Here is a 22316-nt window from a genome sequence, read left to right on the forward strand (position 1 = left end):
AATCATGTGATAGCAAGAATCCAGGGTAAGCTGAGGGTTCTTTCACAAACAGGTGCGGGTAGTCACCAAAGTGTGTATGTACACAACTCAAAATCCCTACACCACACAGGACCCCACAATCAGGCTACACAGCAGCTCCGTCCACATGAGCGTTATGCCTAAAATGCGAAAGCCTGAGAGCCGGCACACAAGACTCAGAGAACAGAAGCGGAATACAGCGCTGATGGTGCTTTCTATCAACCGATCAAACTGTGGAGATGAAAGGTGTTTACCCAAAACCCCCCGTCTGTGAACCATAAACAGACATGAGCAAACATCATGAGAGTCAAAGCTGGATAATCCTATGAAATCCCAGTGGAAAGTTGTTTTGGGTCAGCAATGTACTGTAGTGTGGTTTTGGAATGTGGTCACAGTCTGGTCCAGCTTAAACAAGGACTGATCTTGAGTCTGTGAGTGTTTGAGGACATTGAAAGAGCCTATAGACCCTATACAGTTAGAGAATGTGGTGGTTTATTAAATGGGTTTTGGTCCAGTAATACAATAAAGTCAGTAAAGTAGGCACTGGATAGCACACATCTTCCAATGATCAAAAGCTCAGTTGGACCGTTTCCAACCAGGGCTTTCTCTCCCATGTCTCCACTACTTCCTGTTTTTTTCCACTATTTGAATAAATTATTTAAAAAAATGTAGAAGGTACCCTCTATAAACGAGTGGCAAAAGAAAACAGATTCATTCGCTTTTACTCTAGTATTGGCAGGTTACAGGACAGGATACTGCATGGGTTCTGGTATCAACCGTTCATTAGATTTCAGCCAAAACACCACAGGTCTTCTGTATCCAAAATGGGCAGGCCCCTGATTGGGTCAACAGCATGCTATGTTTTGTCAGTTCCAAGACGTCGTACAGGGTTGCCTCTGATCTGGATGGATGGATGATCTCCATTTCAAGGAGGGAGCATGTGAGGATATGGCATTTTCACCGCTGTATACACAGTTCATACACATATTTACTATTTTAAGTGCAGGCAAGTACACAGCACCGGCATGGTAGGAAAGACCGTACAGGCTGAGTGAGAGATATAATAAACAGATGACAGCCACAAATGTAAACAGAGGGCATGGAACACAAGCCAGCTGGGGGGGCAGAGCGCCATTCCTTATAGTTCGGACTGGGCATGGCTTCCACACTAATTCCCTTTACAAAAGAAAGACTTCCTTCTCCAGTTCTTTAGGTTGAAACTTTCAGAGATAAGGAACAGAGCAGAAGCCCGTCTTACTCTCCTCTTAAATTTTGGTATTTCCACATTAATAAATGTCTATGTTAGGCCCATGTTGCTCAATTCAACATTTTCAAAATCCAACATGTCCCTGTAAAAAAAAAAAAAAAAGAAATCGGTACAGATTACAAAGTGAATATAATCCAAGTGATTGTAGTACATGTAAACATTTGATGGCTTTAATGGCTGTGAGCTGCTGCCACTCCAGTCACCAAAGCTGTCCTATTTTCTGTGAATATTAAGCATCATCAGTGTAGATCAGAGCTGCACGCAATGTAGCCGATTTACCAGTGATTTATCAATCCACTGTACCCATCCAATAACACAAAAATATATACACTGCTTACTCGTGCTGCATGTTGTGCAGTATGCCTCAAGACATGTGCATTCCAAAAAAAAAAAAAAACAAGCCTGGAGCTGTAAATCACACAGATGCATGAAAACTGGTCAAAGGAAGAGCACAGCGAGTTCCCAAAGAAATGCTTGCATGATCTGATAACATTGCAACAGTGACCCCAGGTGGAAGAAATCGGTATTGTCCATGCCGAGATTTGACCAGTCTAACTTGGGAGTGCAAACAAAGTCTGTCCTGTCAAACATGCAATAATCAAATTGGTGTCCATGTTGTGCATTAGTTTCCAGGTATGAAAACGAATGGGGACAAAAGGACTGAGAAAATGAGAGGCACAAATTTTGAATGAGAATTTATTACAGCCAGCAGTTTACAATACAAATCACCTTTCAAAGTGCTCAGCTACCACCTTCCATCACATGGCTGATATTCTGAGCACTGACATAGTAAAATGACATAAAACATAGGAATGCATTCAAATTTATAATCTCGATTTTTTTTTTGTGTTTTGCTTTTTTTTTTTCAACAAATTTTTGTTTATGATCAAGGTCTAGTCAAACCATTCCTAGACCCGGCAGAGTCAATTGTTTTCTTCTTTTTTTACGAAATGATTTATCATTTTGCGATGTTTTCAGAGTTTTAGGTTTTTCAATGTTTAATATTTTTTTCTCTTTTTCCATCGGTGAAGCAGGTTTCAAAATGCTCAATCTGTAAGACAAAAAAAGGTATGTCAATGCTTACGCTGTAGTTCACATCTACTGTATAATTTACTTACATCTGTGTTATATAGAACTTAAGTCATAAAATTAAATTTTACCTTAGACGCTGGGAACACCAGCAGGGGTGGTAGACTTCTGAGCAGCCTCCTTGGCCTGGTGGGCCTGAAGCACAGCAACAGCCTCATCCACCTAAAACGGCAAAACACTTAATGAACCACTGCATATGAGGCATTACGGCCAACTCGTTGCTTGACTGAGTTCAGCATGATTAAGCTAGCACAATCAGTTAATCTATTGAGTCCTGCCGTGGGAAGATACTGCTAGCAACCAGGCTCATGTAAAATCAGAGGAACGGACGGCAAACACTGAGAAAACAATCTCGACCAACGGATTAGCCATTAGCTGACCTTTGAGCGCAGCGACTCAGGTGACTCGAGCATGTGGAGAAGCTCCGAGTTGTCTATCTCCAGCAGCATACCGGTGATCTTGCCTGCCAGGCTGGGGTGCATGTTCTGGATCAGGGGGAAGAGACGCTCACCTGAAAGAAGAAGAACCGTCAACAACTTTATTAAATATACAAAGGCAGACTTAACATGTGAAATAACTTTGTGACTAAGACATTTTATACTGGTTTCCCTAAACAGTCGGGTTTATGTTAGTTCCTTATAAATGTGAGCAGATAATGTAACTAACCCAGCATCTGCTTCTGTTCCTGAGGAGGGGCAGCAGCCAGCATGGAGGCAGTCAGGGGCTCCTGTCCTTGGACATGGACAGCAGGCTAAGAAAGGGAAAAAAATGAGTACAGGAAGTACAAGTTCTATCCAACTGTAAAAAATACTGGGTGTACAACTACTAATGAGTAATTATTACAATCTTTATACAACATGAATGAATGATTCGTGCCAGGTACTGTTACGACTATTGATTCAGACTCAAATTATGCATATTGATTCTTGCCAAATCCTGGTTACTGTTCATAGCATAACTGAGTCTTTTTGAGGCTCTTTTCTTACTGAATCTCCAGTTTTAAATTTTGAAACCAATGTGCATATGTGTGTTATTTTTCAGTGCCTTATACTGGGACAGTGAAAGTCAAAGGGATTCTTACCTGTTGCATGGTGACCTGCGGTTGGGAGGCCATGTGCTGCTGGGGGTTGCGCACACCAGCAGCATATTTGTACTGGGGCATGGCGCGCACGGGGGCAGCAGTGGCTGAAGCACCGGCAGGACGCTGTCCGAGGGCCTGGGTGGCTGAGGTGAGGAAGGTGAAAAAGGCGCGTCACTAAAACTGCATCAAGCGATTAACAGGCAGTAACAGAGGAACAAAATGTAGCAGATTCTGTGTTCTGAAAGCTGCAAAACGTACGCATGCGCTGGGAAGCCATCATGCGTGGAACCTGGGCGTTGGTGGTGGTGGTGGGACGGATGGTGTTGAAGGCCTGGGGCCTGGGAGCTGATGGGCGCATAGCATTGGGCATGTTTTGGAAGTCTGAAGGAAGAGGAAACAACATTAGAGATCCACACTGAAGTAGTTCAGTTCTTTCAATTAAAAAACAAAACAAAACAGGAAGCTGGTTACCAATTCATTTACAGCACCACTTTGCATTCCAATTAACAGGATGGCCAAACTGTTATACTGACATGGAATCAAGTGTGATACATATGTGCCTACTTACGCTGAGGACGCACTCCTTGAGTGGCCCAACGGGGGGTGGGGCGGAGCTGGGCCAGCTGGTTGGCAGAGTAGTATGCAGCACGGTTTTGGGCCTGAGAAGGACGAAGACAGATTTATCATGACATGGTCTCTTACTGCCAAGGCACTGAAACATTATTTGCTCATTATCCATTTCCCTACAAGCAACAGAGGCCCAAACAGTACACCAGTACATTTAACTTAGCAGCATGATTTCAAGTAGCGTTGTGGCAACATTATAATAAAAAAAAAAAGTTCTATGTCGTGTCATGGGGGACTAACCTGAGGTATAGCCGCCATGAAATAGCCTGAGGGTGGGGCAGGCTGATATGGGTTGAGGACAGGGTTGGGCACAGCGCGAACAGTGGCCATCCTCTGCATGTACTGGTTGGTTAGGTGGGCCTGACGCTCCTCCTTGCGCTGGGCCAGGGCCACATACAGTGGCTTTGTAGCAACAATACGCCCATTCATCTCTGTTACAGCTTTGGTGGCCTCCTCTGGGGAAGAGAAGCACACAAAGCCAAAGCCCTTGCTGCGGCCACCCTCCATCATCACCTATAGGGAGAAGAAACAGATTAGCATGTATTCTGATAAATTACCATCTTGTCAAATCACCATAAAATGACATTACAATCTAAACAACTGAGGACAGACTCAATGAATCAGATCTTTACAACTCGTCAACATTACAAATCAAGAACTGTCTTTTACCTTAGCACTTGTTATGGTTCCGAATGGAGAGAATTCTTTACGCAGACGCTCGTCATCAAGGCCATCATCCAGGTTTTTCACATAGAGGTTGACACCCTGGTATATGGGAAAAGTTTTTTTAACAAACAAAATAACATGTGAAGACTAAGTCAAATCAACTCTGTCTTGTAGACAGGATTGTATCTGGAGACAGACTGTTATGGAAGGCAGCATCATGTGGAGCTGACCGTTCTACTCCAATCACTGCTATTCATGAATTGAATTACTGTGCCCACTAAGTGTTGGATAGAACCAATAAAGAATAGCCAGCATTAAATCCACTTTTTTAGTGTTTGTGTTCGAGCTTAAAGGTTAAGTAGTTCTGCAAAAGATGGCCCTGTGGTATGATCTGTTGAATGACATTCATATGATGGAGTAGAGGGGCAACAAACCTGGTATCTGGTCATGCGGTCCTGTTTCATCTGCTCAAATTTGCGCTTGAGCTCGTTCTGGCGCTCCCCCTTCTTCTGTGCACGGCCCACGTACACTTGCCTGCCGTTCATTTCTTTACCATTCATGTCGTCCACAGCCTGCAATGAAACAATGTTTGTATTGATCCAAAGCCATCAGCGGAGGTACAGTGAGAAATATGTGGACTTTTCATTTCCCAATAATTTTGATACATACGATGGGGCAATGTCCCCCAAAAGAACAAGGAACTGATTCTAACCTTCTGTGCATCTTCGTGTCTCTCAAAGCTGACGAAGCCAAATCCCTTTGATTTGCCACTCTCATCGGTCATTACCCGGATACTGAGGGCAGGCCCTACAAAAATACAATCACTCATCAACACATTTAACAGGCCAAATCACACTGGTAACATGCTTAGTTTTAACATGTTCTCAAGTCAGGTCAGGTTTATTTATATAGCAATTCACAATTTGCTTCAAGGGACTTTTGGGGCTGTTTTGTCTCTGAAATTATATCATTGTCTCACCATATTTGCCAAACAACTCCTTCAGCTTCTCGTCATCCATGTCCTCCCCAAAGTTCTTGATGTAAACGTTGGTAAACTCTCTGGCACGTGCCCCGAGCTCAGCCTCCCTCTCTTTGCGCGATTTAAAGCGTCCAACAAATCTGTTGGTCAAATGATAAAATATTACAACAAATCACACTTAGCAAGACAAAACAAAAATGTCCATAACTCCTGGATTACCATGAAATTCCATTAACTTTTGCTAGAATATCAATGGACAACCCTGAGCTGCTGCTAAGACATGTGACCGCAATCAATTTGAGTCTAGACATTTGGAGTTCAGACATCTTTCTTATGGCACCAACTTGAACCTTGAACTGAACTGAACTGCTTCAAGCCATGGTTCCCAGAGTGCAATATTACAGAGAAACGTTAAAAACTAATCACAATTATACCATTCTGATCAGTATTGCACAAACACACTCACAGCAATAGGAACATTCCCTACTTCTAATGCTGCAAGATATTTAAAACCTGGGATGTATCATTCTTCTCTGCCATATGAAAACCGAGAGTACATCGGGCATGATTGGCAAAGGCGTTTGTGGACAAGATGCAGTTAAACACAAACAATGATTAGAGGTCAAATTCACGTTAATCAGACTCCACCAAAGTATGTATTAATACGGGTATAAATGTAGTCCCACTTACACTTTTCTGTCATTGAGCAACATGCCATTCATTTTCTCAATGGCCCGCTCTGCAGCCTCGTGGGTCTCAAAGTGCACAAAGCCGTAACCCTTTGAGCCATTTTCATCACAAACCACCTTGGAAAAGGGAGATTTAAGCATGTCAAAGACAATCCCAAACACCATGCATTTAAAAAAACAAACCACACACACAATCAGCTTCAACCTGGTGCAATCTTCAGTCGTGCAAAGTAGTGGCCCGTGTGTACACTCAAAACACAAAAAAGAGACAGACAAAATTAATGGTGTTCTGCCTACCTTGCAGGAAAGGATGTTTCCAAATGCAGAGAAGGTGTCATAGAGGGCCTTGTTGTCAATGGACTTGTCCAGGTTCTTGATAAAGATGTTGCCCACTCCACTCTTCCTCAGGGAAGGGTCACGCTGAGACCACATGATGCGTAGAGGTCTGCCTTTGATCACATCAAAGTTCATGGTGTCCAGGGCTCGCTCAGCTAGAAAACAGGCCCCAAATGACAAGATACTCAGTTACATGTCTGGTTAGTAGTGTGCCTACTGCAATGACTTGCGTACCTCTATAAGCAAGTAACAAAAACCTCGTTTCATGGCATGTCAGTAATAGTATGACTTGTTCAGCTCTTACTCTGATATTAAACTTGACTAAAGCACCAGCGGTGCCAATTGCAACAGAGATGCTGTAACATGGCATGTATAGTACATGTTCAAAATGGAGTCAGATTGTGCCGCAGCTCTCCTGTTAGCCATTCTTGCTACACTACGTTGTGGTAAACCTACCATCAGCAGGCTGCTGGAAGTTGACATAGGCATAGCCGAGGGATCGGCGGGTGATCATGTCTCTGCATACTCGGATGGACAGAATGGGCCCAGCCGGGCTGAATTTCTCGTAGAGCATGGCCTCGGTAACGTCTGGATGCAGGTCTCCCACATAGAGGGAAGCCATTGGATAGCTAGGCGCGCTGGGGTTCATGTCAGACGACGCGTGTTCTCAGGCGACACAACTGTAAGGTTATATTAGCTCGGTATTTTGTTGACAACCGTCAGCGAATACCCGCCTCCTATATGGAGTGGTTCCTTTTCTTGATTTCTTTGATTGCTTTACAAAAATTAAGAGCGCAGGCACATATACTACGTTAGCTATCTTAACAGTTAGCAACGTGGGCTAGTTAGCTTGATTAGCAAAATGTCGGAGCGTGGCCTAACCGATGTGGCTCGCAGACCATACAATTTTGAATCTGTACTCTTTCACAGTCAGTTAGTAAGCTAACTTGCCGGTAGTATACGAAGCAATTGTTCTCATTTACAATGATAACTGGAATGACAAAGCCCTTAAAGGGAGAAATAAGTGGTTAACAATATAACTGGCTAACGTTAATCACCCACGCTTTCAACAATGACGCTAACAGCTTGGCTTGCTAACGTTCTTCTCGTTCCGTCTTTCGTTTTTTTCGAAGGCAGCGTCTTCTTCGCGTTGCTTGAGTTGGCAAATCAAATCCTGCTTCACCGATTTTTATTTTTCTTATAAAAATATGTCTGCGTGTGGTCTCTAGCTTTTGGTTTGTTTCATAATAATAAAATGTGTGCCGAGACTAGCTCCGGAGCACACCCTACGCAGACGGATTACCGGAATGAAAGGAAGGTCGGTGGAGGTTGTTTCGCAATTCCAGGCGAAACCACGGCGCGTACACCACCACGGGTGACGTCACACCTCTCGCGATATTTGATATTTGATTTAATTTCAGTCATTACAGACCGACATCAGATATAAATAACTTGAAATGTATAGTCCCAATTCTACTTTTTCAGCAGGTAAGGAATGTGTCGATGGCCAACTGAGCCAACAGCTTGAGCCATATCCACTGTCCTGTGCACTCGTGTTTTTTAACTACCCTACGGACTCATTACCAGCCTACTAGGTGTGTAACGTTAAATGAAAAAAAAAAAAAAAATTGTAATTCAACCTCCACGGAAAGCAATTCATTCTCAGTTTCATTCAGTGTACTAATCATTCTTATTGATTTGGAGTCACTGGGTCACATTAAAAAAAAAAAACTGACACTAAAATGTGTGTAGTTACACACTCAAAACCAAAATAGTTGTTCTACATGAGACCAACTTAGCATAATATGATTTTAACCATAGTTTTCACTAATATGGACGAGTCAGCTCGAAGGTAAGGGGGGGGGGGGGGGGGGGGGGGACACTTGGGGGAGTGTTTTGGCTTGAAATAAAAGTGGGCAGTCTCAGCAGCTACGAAGTTAGCTCTGCCGACTGTCACATCCCCCCTTGACTTCAATGGACTCTTCAGAATCAAGTGGCGTGGCCTGTACGTATTTATAGCGAATATCAAACATCTGGAGTTTGCCCTGGACGTCGTTAAAATGTCCGACAGTTATCGCTTTTGCTGTGCGCGCTCTCGCGAGGGTCGTGCACTTCTCGTCAGGTAGGCAGAGTTCTGCATAACGCCAACAGGGGGTTGCAAAGAGGGCAATATACATGGCAACAGTGTCACAATTGATCATTACGCGATCACGATGACAAACTAATACATGCTTATTACAATAGATAGACTATTTTTTGTATGCACCACGCACAGGGGACAGCCGAGTGTGTCGCCTCGATCACACTTGTGTAGGGGGCAAACTGTGCTCAACAGTTCTCTCTGCAGAGGATGGGGCTTTTTTTTTTTTCTGTTCACTCATGGGTGGGGTTTAAGAGATGGCGCTGCAGCTCAACATTCCTCTGCGGTAGCCCGGCTGTGCCCTCCTCCCACGTAGTCATGGCAGCGGGGCAGACACACCCAGAGGGCTTCATTGAAGGAAATGGTTTCAGAGAAAAAATGTTTTCATCTGTTCATCCAAGCAGCGGCAGCAGCACTGGCTTTTTGACTTTGGGACAAGACAAGGGAGATGCTCGAGTACCATGAAGTGGTTGTTCCCAGTATCTTCACCCTATCGCTCTGCTCTGTGTTCTTGGATCGTCTTAGCCTTCTGGAAGTGAATGAGATCCTGTCTCCAAGGGACCAGTGTATTCAAGGGTGTGGCCTGTGTGCTTGTAGTACAGCTCTATTTATTCTCCTGGGTACAAGGAAATCTTCGGTCTTTCCACCAAGAATAAGTCTGTATGATGTAGCTCAAGGAGGACGCGTTACTAAGGAACAAAAGGCGTAATTGACCACAGCAACACTGGGGTATTTGCATTGGAGACACTGAGTCAAACTGATTTGTAATGAGAGAGGACTTTCTGTGGGTCTCCTTGTCTGCTCCCAGCCTCCACCTCAGTGTGACTCACTTATTCTTGCACAGTGATTCACAGAAAATAGAGCAGCTGAGTTATAATGGTTGCTGGACATACCATCCAAATATAGCAAAACTTCAACAAGTTGAAAGTTTTAAATTATTTTTTTTTATTCCACTTACATGAAATTACACATTTCCCCCCAAATAACAGTTATGCTTGGGTGTTCTGTATGAAAATCCAACAACATGAACAAAGCTAGCCCGCCCGACAACAACCATCCTTACATCTTCACAAACTACTTCTTACCAACATGCAGTTTAGGCAAGTATTGAAAGAAAAAAAAAAGGAGAATAAAAGACAGAACAAATAAAAATCTTAATTTGAAAAAGCAGTAACTAGATAAGCACGTGGGATGTTTTATTATTTTTTTTTACTGCTGTGCTCATAAAAACATCAACAATAACAAGCTTGTGTGCTCTTTTGTTCTTCAAAGTTTTCTATACCTCGTAATTGATACATAGAAATACAAAAGCAGGTCACCCCAAAAACAAAACAAAATAATAGAGTAGAAAGTTGAGCAACTGACAGTAAATGGAATGTAACCTTTGTGTTCCAACAAAACCTTGCCTTCTGTCTCCAGCACTCCCCCATCACACCTCCACTGTCATCCCCCTTGCCAGGTAGACAAACGGCTGCTGTCTCCTAAGGTGTGAGGAGACAACTCCTGATTTTGTGAAACCACAGATGTATCATCAAAAGATGGTGTTAATCAGGAACAGGGCCGTTAATATGAAGAGGACGCACGTACAGTGTAACTGTTTTTCTGACTCTAAAAACTCAACCTGCTGCATGTTTCATGAGTTGAGAACTTGTCCACTTACCCACCACCTTAATAATGCAACACCCCTATTGCTCCCCACACACAGGAAAAGGGTCAGCAGACAAGCAACCAATCCCAAACACACTATACCCATCCACATGGACCCTCCCGCCACGCAATTTAAAACGTACCCTCCCCATCCCCTTTCCCCAGTTACTACAGAAGAAGGAATAGTAAACCGATAGGAGTGAGATGAGTTTTGAGAGAACTAAATAGAAAAAAAGATGGAGAGAGTTGGACGACAATGATGATGATAATAATGAGGTGGTCTCAGTGTTGATGATCATGATGAAGATGAGCCGGGACGATGGCAGGTAGACAGGGATGACTATGGGGGTCTGGCTCAATCTCTGGGCTCCTCTGTATCCTCTCCCTCCACCTGGTTATCAGAGGTCCACAGCTGAGGAAAGACAGGAGGACAGGCAGGAGAAAGAGAAGCAGCAAGAGGGTCAAAGAGGAGCGGGTAAAGAAAAGATCCAGAAACATCCATTAATCCATCATTTCAATGGAGAGTGCTGCATAGTCAAAAATACAAACCCCTATTCAGTAACAAATCTGGACGACTAAATAACTGTTACACATTTAGTCATTTAACCTGAATGTTCCTTGAACCATTCGTGGACAATTCTTGCACTTTACTGGCCAGAATTATCTGTTATCCCTAAGAGGATTTGTACTTTCACTTTTGGGACATTATTTCTTGAGAGAAATGTTGCTGTTGAATTTAATGTTATTTCAAATGCATAAAAAAAAAAGAGAACAGAATCAGAATTCCATTCGCCTTGCCAAATGAAATCAAAATGTGGGGGAGCTGACCATTTAAATGGATGAAACTGGTCTTCTATTGCTAAATACATAGAGTGTATGCCATTTGCACAGTTCTGAGAATGAAGGTAATATGAAGGTCATTCTAATAAGAGCTACAATGATTAGTTGATTCATCAATCACCAGAAAATGAATCCACAACAAATTTGGTTATAAATTAATCTTTAAATACTATTAAAGCAAAAATGGCTAAATAATCAATGATAGATTATTATAGTAGCAGTGAATCTCTTTTGGTTTTGGACTGAAAATGAGACAAATTGTCATTTTATAGACCAAACATTTAATTGAGAAAGTAACTGGTAGACTAATTGATAAAGAAGATTCAACAGTTTCAATAATCGTCATTCTTTAGTGCTCAAAATCGGTTCATGTCATTTCAGTTGGTATATGTTTAAGAAATGGAAACTTAGGAAAACTTACTGTCAAGTTGTCTCTCAGTAGCTGCATGATTAGTGTACTGTCTTTGTACGAATCTTCGCTCAGTGTGTCGAGCTCTGCGATGGCTTCGTCAAAAGCCTGCGGGATTCAAAACACATTTGTTGTAATGGCTGGAAGAATGGCCGTGGTCTAAAACAAGCTCTTAGGCGTCGGCAGAATGTGTTTGTGTTTCAGGTGTTGTTGCTTTCTCCCTGTGTGTTGTATTTAACAACAGCTGTGCATTCAGTCTTCACACAAAAATAATGTGAGATGTCAACAAGTGTGCATTACATTGAGCAGTTTAACATCCTCGTACGTATGAAAAGAGAGTTACGTGTTGTTATGAACTTACGGCCTTGGCCAGCTGGCAGGCGTTTTCAGGTGAGTTGAGGATCTCATAGTAGAAAACTGAGAAGTTCAGGGCAAGACCAAGACGGATTGGGTGCGTGGGCTGCATTTCGTTTTTGCTGATATCAAAGGCATTTTGGTAGGCGTCCCTTGAGTCTTTAATGATGGCTGAGAGTGGGAGGGGGAAAAAAAAGCATGAGCTGTGAACACACTATAACAGACAAGTGAAAGAAAAAATGTATGTTTTTTTTTTTTTTAAAGGTTTCATACAGTGTAGAAAAGGACTCGACACTATACGATATGCTAAGTCGCCACTTTATTATATACACCTAGCCAACAAATGCAATCTTATACAACATCTTATACTACCAAACCAAAAATCTAAATTTGGTTGTGTGCAGGCCTATTTCTTGGCCAGACACAGTAACTTGCCGAGTTGTGTGGTCACCGGGAGGTTGCCAGGCAACCAGAAAAAGTCACAGCAAAAGACTCCCGCACACAATGCACCACAAAACCATAACTTGTAGTTTTTGACAGGCTGACTTGTGTGAGAAATGTTAAGAGTTACTTGAACCGTGGCATAGATGGTTGGCTGACTCACTACTACTACGTTGTATGTCTTAATGTGAATAAAAGTGGACACTCTGCACCTGCAGTAGAACAGCCAGAGACCCTTCACTTTTCCCTTTTCTATGGTTAAAGATATTTTTGCTTAATAACATGAATAAACTTTAAGTGATTTATGGAAAGGCGGATCTGTACTTGAGAAAAAGCAAAATCCCTAAATTGATCAGGATGGCCACATGGTTGATTTGTTCAGACATGTATAATTACGAGGCTGTTATTTCAGTAATGTTCCCTAAATTGGAACTCAGCTCACTCCTTATATTGCTGAGTACATAGATGAATGAAAAGCAACCTCTGCAAATTCAACAGACAAGCTTCCACTGTGTAATAAGTTCCTGTAGTTGTCTTCTGGCATTGTATCAAGGTCTTAGGGAAAAGCTGAAACCCAGAGGGGAGCCTTTCCTAACCCCAAGTCAAACATCCTGTGGCAGACATTTGATGATTGATTGTGGAAAGAGGTAGAGGGCTGAAACCAGCCAGTAAGGAAACTCATTGCTTTACAATGCTCTCTACAAATTCTGCACCGCTTACATTTTGGGTTTACGACCCATTAAAACATGGCAGTGTCCACCTGCGATTGCTTGTCACAGATTGTACACGACTGAGATGTGACCTGTAATTTTCCCTCCTCTGACTGTTTTCAGTGCTTCACTAGAAAAAAAGATGGAGAAAACGCCAAATAAACAACCATGTGGCATAAACAAATATTTTTTTGTTTTTTCTTTCCTGTCTTGTAAACCAGAACTACCGTCTTGTTAGATAGGGAAAATGAAATCCGCAAAATACAAAACAGCTGAAAATGACAGACTTGCAAATCAGTCTACAGAGTTTAGTAGCTTTACACAGACAAGGCCAGTGAATGATAAGTCCAACTTTATCTATCGACAGTGACTCTCTGAACAGCAAATCAGTTAAGAGAATGAAACACTCCCTGGACTCATGAGGTGAGTTGTATCCCAAGAAGGACTCATTAAAAAAGGTAGTCAGAATGCTGACAGTTTTTATTGGCTATTGTTAAGGTTAAATTAACAAAAAGATTTCTGCTTTAAGTTCATCATTCAACTTGCTACAGGCATCTACTGCATACAAACTGACCTACTAGTTGTTGACTATTAACAAAAAAAAGACAGGAAGAGTTAAATTTACATTACAAAATACATTTATCTTGCTGCCAGTGTAGCATACTGTGATACTGTTATAATCAGCACTGAGGAGCCAATGTCATAAAGCTGATCCAAATACTTAAGTGTTCATTTAATAGGATCTTGTCTAATACGTCTTATTTAGCTAGGCTAGGAGTTGTATATATCCGTTCTTACAATCCAGCCAGCAAAACACACTTACACATAAATAATGAAAATTAAATAAACCACCACCGACCGCACACATAGATGGTAGAAAAAGGGACTTAGCATAGAGCTTACATGACTTGTCATCTCCTGTGGCCACCTCAGCCAAGTAGCGGTAGTAATCTCCTTTCATTTTCAAATAGAAGACTTTGCTCTCCGCTGCAGTGGCTTTGGGAATGAGATAAGAGTCCAGGAGATTCTGTGGCAGGAAAAAAAAACAACAGACTGTTAGAACGAACAGACTTTTTAAGATATTCAAATCAATGTGCAAGTATGATGTATATAGCTTGCTTTACAATAGGGGCTGGCAGACCTTGGAATGAGCAGAAACTGCAGAGTGTATTTGTATCATTCAACTATGGGTATAAAATAAGTACACAATTCACTGATGAAGGCAATGTTTTACGCCTATTACTGACTGGATACCGACTTGTCCACTGACCCCACAAGAGCAGTGGTCGTTATTTCAGCCCATTCAAATAAACATCATAGCCAACATTTCAAGGCGTCTTTTCTCACCAGACCTAAATAAGGGCAGAGACAAGCTGGCTACCTCCAGCAGCCGCGGGGCTCGCGCCTGAGATTTTGCCTGAGCTACATCACAGATGCTTCGGAGACCACTGAAGGGGGATGGATCTGTGTGGATGGTGGATAACATGAAAGCAAGGGAGAAGAGAAAGTGATAGGCTAGACAGAAGAGGTGGGGAGAGCGGAAGAGGGTGGAGGAGGAGAGAGAGAGAGGGGATGGGAGTATGGATGAAAGATGGTGGGGGTGGAGAAAGAGAGGAGAGAGCCAGTCTGCTGAACTCCTGATGAGCTTTTGCTGAAGAAGTAGGTCACTCACGGAGCCCAGCTTGGCTCTTTACAACACAAGCATGCACCACTAGCTGAAAGTGTTGTTAATCTGCTATGTTAAAGTGCTATGGGACAAAGAGGGTTAAACATTGCCTTTACAGAAAGGTGAATTAATACTTAATTCTAAATGCAGATATGATCTCTTCATGGCTTAATTGTGGATTTTAATGTAGCTTCCATGAAGACATTTCCATGCAGTTTCACCCTAAAAGCCATGACAGACAAACAGTGCCATATAGCATTGGAAGAAAGCTCAAGTCCCCATGGCTAATCACTAATGATTAGTGATGATATGTTATCAAGGAACACAACCCAGACCTGTCCTTAAACTTACAAAGCCTCCTGATTTCTAAAACTATGGGTTGAGACAGAATAGGTTATGGGCCTCACTAATGCTCTCTACTTGGGGATAGTAATATAATGATGGGCTGAGCCTGACAAATATTGTCATTTAGGTTACAAAGAAAAATGTATAGATTTGGTCTGAAACAGAATGTGATGTAGGGTCAAACCACATGACACCACCATACGATATCAATAGTTCAAATACAGACTACAGGATTCAGAGACATGGACTTTGTTTTGTAAGACCCTGTTCATTACACAGGGCATTTGTATATTATACCAAGTATAATGGAATAAACAAGCCTGATGTAAGAGCCTGCATTTGCCAAATGCTCTTAAGACTGATGTGAGGGCCCAGGGAAGCCCTCTGGGATCTGAATGTAGAACTGGGCCACTGGCAAGGGCATAGCTAAAACCAAACTACAACCATGGTGGGAATGTTCAGAGTAAATTCAACTTAGATTTTCAGTAGCTGAACATCTTATTTGATTACATCTTCCCTTACATTCTTGTTGCATCCAAAGAACAGAGAGGCTCCCAGGGAAACACGGGCAAGCAAAAATGTAAAAGCCCCTCAGCTCTGAGGAACAGGCAACATTAACCACGGTCCTAAAAGAAAGGCCTTTGTGTAAATTTCTGCCCACTTGAATAGAACTTGTTACTGCAGCATAATCTGTAAATCTAATATCATTCAAAGTGAGCGTCAGGGGTGTGTGTGCATGCTCCCTGGTATGCATAAGCAGCATGGGGCAGGTTTGGTTAACAATAAACCACATTACCTAAAAAACTGACCTTAAAAAAGGGCCATTACAGTGCATACAGAGTGTGTTTGTCTTCTTTGATCGGCCTGTCATATAGCTAAACTCTGAGTCAAAGCACAGCTCTCTTTGGACATTGTTTGCACAATGATTGGGACAACTCCATATAGTTGGCATGAGGTCGACGAAATCTCATACGAACTAGTTCGCGTCAAGTACACCTCAGCCTTATCCCTGTCCTACACCCCCCTCCTCCTCTGCCCTCTTTACTGTCATCCCTCTCTATTTCGGTCCCCATATGGCTGTTCGGCCGAAGTGGAGGTCAGCGAGCCAGAACGCTGGTGGCTCAGCTGCTGTCATTATAGGATTAGGACCTGGTGAGTCACCAGGCAGATAATGCACAGGCTGAAAAAAAAACTGCAGAGGTTCTACAGATGACAGTACTTCAGATATGTACATAGGACAACTTGTTAGGATAAAATTAGTGACAGAAACTAGTGATCAAACTAGTAAAACTACAAAATGGTTAGAAACAGACACTTTTCTTTTGAGCAAGAGTAGCTGTGCCCAGAAAGCCTTGAATTCTGGGGCATCTATAACAATGGACAAAATGACTAACTTAGAGAGCCTGGTCTGCTTTTTTCCCCAAGGAGAAGAGGATGAGGATCTTGTTTTATTGTGTAAATAACAACCTGTGGACTTTAATCATTCCAAGCCACGATGCCACACTGATTCAGGCCTTTCTCCCTCTGCCCCCGATTTATTTAAAAAAAAAAAAAATCATCTGGAGACACATGTAGTGGAAACAAGAGAAGAGAAAACTCTGATGAGCCACTCTCCTTTTAACAGGAAAAGGGTGCTGGCAGTTTGATAAGAGCATGAAAGTCTGATTCAGCCCTTGGAATATGAAAAATATTAAATATGTAAATATGAGTATGAATATGATCAGAGTACAACATATATTCTAAAACTCGCGGTATTATAGTATTGTTACAGAGTGAGTGACGTTTCTTTTCACTCCCAAACAATCATTGTACAGACACTGGCTTGGAGGCAGCACATCAACCAGACAAAAGCTTCAGTGTAGCTGTAGGAAGAGCAGCTACAGCTGATATAACCTACTGTCTCTGACCTTCATTAAACGGCAAAAGCGACAGTTAGAGCTGGCTATAACTGAGAAGCCTGCCAACGTTAAATGAATCTTTTCTACACTGGTCTTTAAAAAATAAAAAGAGATAAGAGATTTGTTAGCATCAAATCTTAAGGTATCCGGGTATTCTGCAGACCACGAACCGGAAATGGACAGGATTAGAGATTGTACAGATGTACCTGACAAAGTGGCTACTGAGTGTTATTTACACAGAATTTCCTGCATTGTGTGAGCTTATGGCTTCTGTGTTTTCTTACAGTCTCCTTACTGCAACGCACATGCAATGCTGCTCAAACAAGGAAGTTGGTGCCATTTAAATGAACTTTCTCATTGCACTTTTAACAAGAGTATAAAATCCTCATTTTGCATACTCTCGCTCCATTTAAAAATACTTTCTATTACAGGGGCACAGTGTGAATGCCGTGATAAGCTATAGGTCATAACTGATTTCAGATAATTCAAACTGGAAAACTTTGGCTGGATTGCTTTTAAGACAGCCAGGGATAGGAACGAAGCAGTCAAGGCGTGGCACTTCTCTACAAGGTCCACTGCGTCTTGTTGACAGAAATGACACACCCAACAGCATTGAGCTGTTGAAGGGAGGTATGACTGGAGTTAGACTCACTCCTCAGTCATCCAGCATTTCTTCACTTAAACTGAATGACAAAAAGGAGATTGCTGTCTGAAATAATTTGCCTGAGGCAAACCTTCTATGCATTTTGTCAAGAGCCCATGCTTTTGCCTCATCAGTTACTTCTTTATCCCTGTACAGCTAAAATAGTAACTAAATGATTTTGACATGGCCAATGTCTAGTAACCATACTTGCTGAAGATATTAAATCCAGTTTGTGCTTAGAATGAAATGTTCATCCGACACTGCATGATATCAGATTAGATTGAATCGTTACCTTTTACCATTCAGTATACAGAGCTATGGACAAACAGTGTTAACCCCATGGTGAGAAATGACCCCCTTTTAGACATGTACCCATTATGCAAAGGCAAGGGAAGTTTTACATGTCGGTTTCATGCCTGAATAAGAGCCTCATTTTTATGCACTTAGTATTATTATTTGTGATTCATTCTGTAACAGTCCTGTCATGTCTTAACAAAGGTGTAAAGAACATTTATGTCACGGACTGTGTCTAAATGACATAAAGCCAACAATGTTGTCAAATGAAATGTTATCATTCTCACCAGCACGTCCTTGCAGATGTCTTTCAGCTCTTTCTCAATCTTTTCCCGGTACTCTTTGGCCATGGCCTGCTTCCTTTCGCTGCCCTCAGCCTTCTGCTCAATGCTGGACACCACGCGCCATGAGGAGCGACGGGCACCCACCACATTCTTGTAGGCCACCGACAGCAGGTTACGCTCTTCGTTGGACAGCTGTTCACTATCCTCCGTCACAGTCTTCATTGCAGCAGCCATGTCATCATAGCGCTCAGCCTGCTCGGCCAGCTTGGCCTTTTGCACCAGTTCCTTCTGGGGTGCCTCGCTCATGACTGCGCACTGGAAGAAGGAAAGCAGAGAAGAAAAGAGGACAGCTGAAGGTCAATTATACATGGACAGTTTTTATTTGGATCGGTACCCATTTACCAGAAGTACCCATTCCTAAATGTGTAGAGCAAAAGCAAGTGAGACAGAGCCTCTAAACTATCAGGAAAAGAGAAATCATCTGTGTTGGTTATAAACTGAACTCATCAATAGATCTGGATCCCTACTCAGTCCAGAAAATCTACCACATCACACCAACTAAATAGGTTTGAAGTGGTAGCACATGATGTAACTGCGGTTTTTGAGGCTTGCTGCCCTCATTAGGAAGTACTTCTACAAGGAAACACTGATGCACGCCATGGCAGTTCAAGGCCATGGGAGTGAAAGAGAGCAAGTGGACAGGGAAGTATATCACGGGATATCAACTAAAAGTTTAAGCTAAATAAATTTGAAAATATTTATTGTTTGAAATGCATCTTTGTTAGTTAAAGTAGGCAGTGCAATAAGTATAGATGAAGTTGCATTAAAAATAGAAATATGCCTGCAAGGCTACTACTATAGCACTGTATTAGCCCTGCAAATTACTAATCAGTGTTGAGTGCTATAGGTTTGCAAGAGGACAAAAGTAAGATACCAGCAGCTACAATGTAAATGCCTCTATGTATAGACTTGACATGCACACCAACACACAGGAATTCTCATCACTAGATCAATAGCCTACATCCGTTTGACCCATCCAAAATAGCCAGCGAACAGAATCAATCACTTTTTTCCATTCCAGAGTGCATGAAGCGTGGCGTATTCAAAAAGTGCCCTGCTGAGATACAGAAAGGAAAGCCAATTCTAAACACAGCTCACACCCTGTATGGAGTTTGGCAACCGAATAAATTGAAAAAAACTCAATTGAAAATTCGGAAATCCTCTTCAAAAGGACGTGTTGAAAAGTAACAAATGTGTATTACCCTGAAGAAGACCCAAATGTGATAAGGATGTTTATTATGGTAACATTACGACCACCATTCAAAAACACCCACTAAAATCACCCCCACAATTTCAATTTTGCGAAATTCTTAAAAAAAAAAAAAACAGGATGCAAAATGAATTTGGCCAATATGTAAAACTGTTTCAGCGCTTAGAGTCTGGCGATGTATCCATGGACATGATGCAACAGGAGCCGCGCGTAAGCCGAGGTGTGTACGCATTTTAGTCGGTAAATAATGAAGCTTGAACTACGAATGTACTTTATCACAGCGTAAGTCACGCGTAAATCGTAACACCATTCGCCGAAAGAACGCATGACACAGTCACGGTACAGATAAATGCAAGAAGAACTTGATCCTGTACTGCTGGCTGGCCTCCAGGGCAAACGCTGACGAGCCCCCCCCCCCCCTCTTTCTCCCGTATTCACACACACACCACACCCATCCCTGTACCTGTGGCTCGCCCAACAAGCGGAAACTAAAATGCGAATTTAACGCGGCCTATTGTGATAAATGTCTGTATACTTTGCCAACAAGAACCCAAAAGCGCTTCCGTTCATTTTACAGGCATAGTTTGGACGAGAAAAGCCATTCGGTGCATGAAAAGCAACCGCGACCATTAGGGCCTCGTGACCCGTTTCCAGTATGGCGCTGACTATTTCCTGAAACAGGAGCATTCCAAGTCAGACAGATTTTTATAAATGGGCTGGGGGGGTGTACTCACTTTTATAGCCACTCTGACTCGCTCATAACGTGTACACACACTCAAACGTTTGTGTTAACCTCGAAGCGAACATTTAAGTGCTTGGTTGGTGAGCACGACGACAAGCCTTTGAAAAGGTGTGCATTTTAGTTTCGCTAACTGTCCGTCTGGTGGTAGGTGTGACTAGAATCATTCTTTGCCTCGACGTGTTAGTCTAGGTAATGCACTGACGTTAGAAAATAAAACAGATCGTTGCAGTGCCACGGATGTTACTGTACATTGGTGGCACTTGGTAACGTTCATTTTACAGACGCTGAAACTGGGATTAAGATAATACCTGAAGAACAACACATTTACAAGCGACGTTTGTTAACAAGCGACAGGCACACTTAATCAATTAGCATGGCCTAACAAATTACTTCAGTTAACAGGTTTAACGTTTGTAGCCAATGCCAAAGAATATTAAGGCTTCAACCTTCGACCTGACACGCCTTCCCCGTCTGATGTTCCATTTTGAAACCAGTCATTAGACATATCCCAAAGTGTAGCTAAGCTAACCATTGTTCTTTGGTCTGAGGATTGTCGCCGCTACGAGCAGCCCCGCCGTCAATTGGAGACAGTGCGCGTCGATTATCACTATATTTTACGATAATTTAGAAAACCTAACGACAAATTGTACAAACGTAAAAGTGCAGTTTCAAAAGTTGTAAGTCCTTTCTTACCTGAGTACTGGCAGATAGCAGTGATGTCGGTGTACCAAGCTACAGCTGATTCTCTCAGCCTGTCGGTCTGAATGCAGTCCACGGGGTTTCCCTCCAATCACACCAGTCCAAGGCACGGCCAGAACAGGGGGGACTGACGTCAAACGTTACCCAGGCAACCGAACTCAAGACATTGTGGGAGTTGTAGTTTCCCTTCTCGTACCATTACTTCTGTAGTCTTCATGAGGCAAATGATGACACATGGTTGCAAATAATGTCAATATATGCACATTTTGATGTTTTTGTATCAAATGATATCACAACTATGATCTTTGTCACACTCAATTTACAACCCTGAAAGCATCACAGGCACTTCTGATTGAATTCAACATGGTGTTGTTTCCAAGCAAGCAGAGACGCAAATCTATGACAACATCACCTTGAAACTTCACAGTGACTTTGACATAGAAATCAACATCACTTTCAGACTACAGACAGTTTAGCATCAGAACTGAGGCAGAGACAGCACATACTGTACAGTCACTAACACTGGAAGGGATGGCACTAGGTGCTGCGACACAAATCGTGGCTGTATGGTGCTAATTGGAGATTGGGTCACATTTTATGTAGACACCGAGCGCCTTAGCTACCAGAGTGATATTTCTCTAACAAAATGAGAATGGATTTGGTGCCTGGAACACCATTTAGGAGTATTTGCTGGAGATGCTGAGGGCATCACAAACTAGAACACAGGACACAGTGCTACAGTATGTCTTGCCTTGAAACTACTATTTCTGCACTCTGGTTGGTTTCCGAGGGGAGAGAGTGAAGCTATTTTTGCCTTGTCACATGTTTTCCCCTCGGGCCAAGATTTCAAGCTTGTAACCTATTTAAGGGCAGATCAGATAGTGTCGGCTGTAGAAATGCACAGGCACCAGTGGTAAAAAACATCTCTCTTGTCAAGTTGTGGTCAAGGAAGGGTGTGGCAGCAAAGCAGAGGGATTTCAAGTAAAGGAGAAAAGAGTGAGATGAGTGATAAGATAAAGGTGTGTAACCGGTTAGGCGAGTTCTCACTCTCTCAGCCACATCTTGAGAACATGATCGCACATGCCGTACTAATTAGGACCAAAGTTCAAGTGTTTCCCAGCAACATTTTGAGATTTACCAGTTATGTTGAATGGCTGGGCAGAAATTCAGTTGTCATACTCA

At 42.4% G+C, this 22316-nt stretch overlaps 2 protein-coding genes across 3 annotated transcripts; both read right to left on the minus strand.

The window, feature by feature from the left end:
- Positions 1-1967: 1967 nt before the first annotated feature.
- LOC139289661 (polyadenylate-binding protein 1A) lies at positions 1968-8059 on the minus strand. Its single transcript, XM_070911264.1, has 15 exons — positions 7209-8059; positions 6714-6907; positions 6418-6533; positions 5728-5867; positions 5461-5555; positions 5183-5320; positions 4752-4847; positions 4323-4595; positions 4024-4114; positions 3714-3836; positions 3456-3598; positions 3041-3125; positions 2755-2885; positions 2446-2536; positions 1968-2336 (listed from the first exon to the last, which is right to left on the minus strand). Exons 1-14 carry the CDS (start codon positions 7399-7401, stop codon positions 2447-2449), a joined length of 1908 nt encoding a protein of 635 aa, XP_070767365.1. The 5' UTR covers positions 7402-8059; the 3' UTR covers positions 1968-2336; position 2446.
- Positions 8060-9813: 1754 nt separating this feature from the next.
- On the minus strand, positions 9814-21213 carry LOC139290821 (14-3-3 protein beta/alpha-B-like). 2 transcript variants are annotated; one of them, XM_070912685.1, is made up of 6 exons: positions 21129-21213; positions 18427-18738; positions 14197-14320; positions 12150-12313; positions 11801-11896; positions 9814-10951 (listed from the first exon to the last, which is right to left on the minus strand). In XM_070912685.1, the coding sequence occupies exons 2-6, from the start codon at positions 18727-18729 to the stop codon at positions 10895-10897; spliced, it is 744 nt and encodes a 247-aa protein (XP_070768786.1). In that variant the 5' UTR covers positions 18730-18738; positions 21129-21213; the 3' UTR covers positions 9814-10894. The 2 variants fall into 2 exon arrangements, with proteins under 2 accessions (XP_070768786.1, XP_070768787.1); XM_070912686.1 differs by lacking the exon at positions 21129-21213 and adding an exon at positions 19445-19459 and having other exon boundaries at positions 18427-18708.
- Positions 21214-22316: the final 1103 nt, after the last annotated feature.

The sequence above is a fragment of the Enoplosus armatus genome, chromosome 9 (genome assembly GCF_043641665.1).
Source record: "Enoplosus armatus isolate fEnoArm2 chromosome 9, fEnoArm2.hap1, whole genome shotgun sequence".
NCBI classification, from domain to species: Eukaryota; Metazoa; Chordata; class Actinopteri; order Centrarchiformes; family Enoplosidae; genus Enoplosus; species Enoplosus armatus.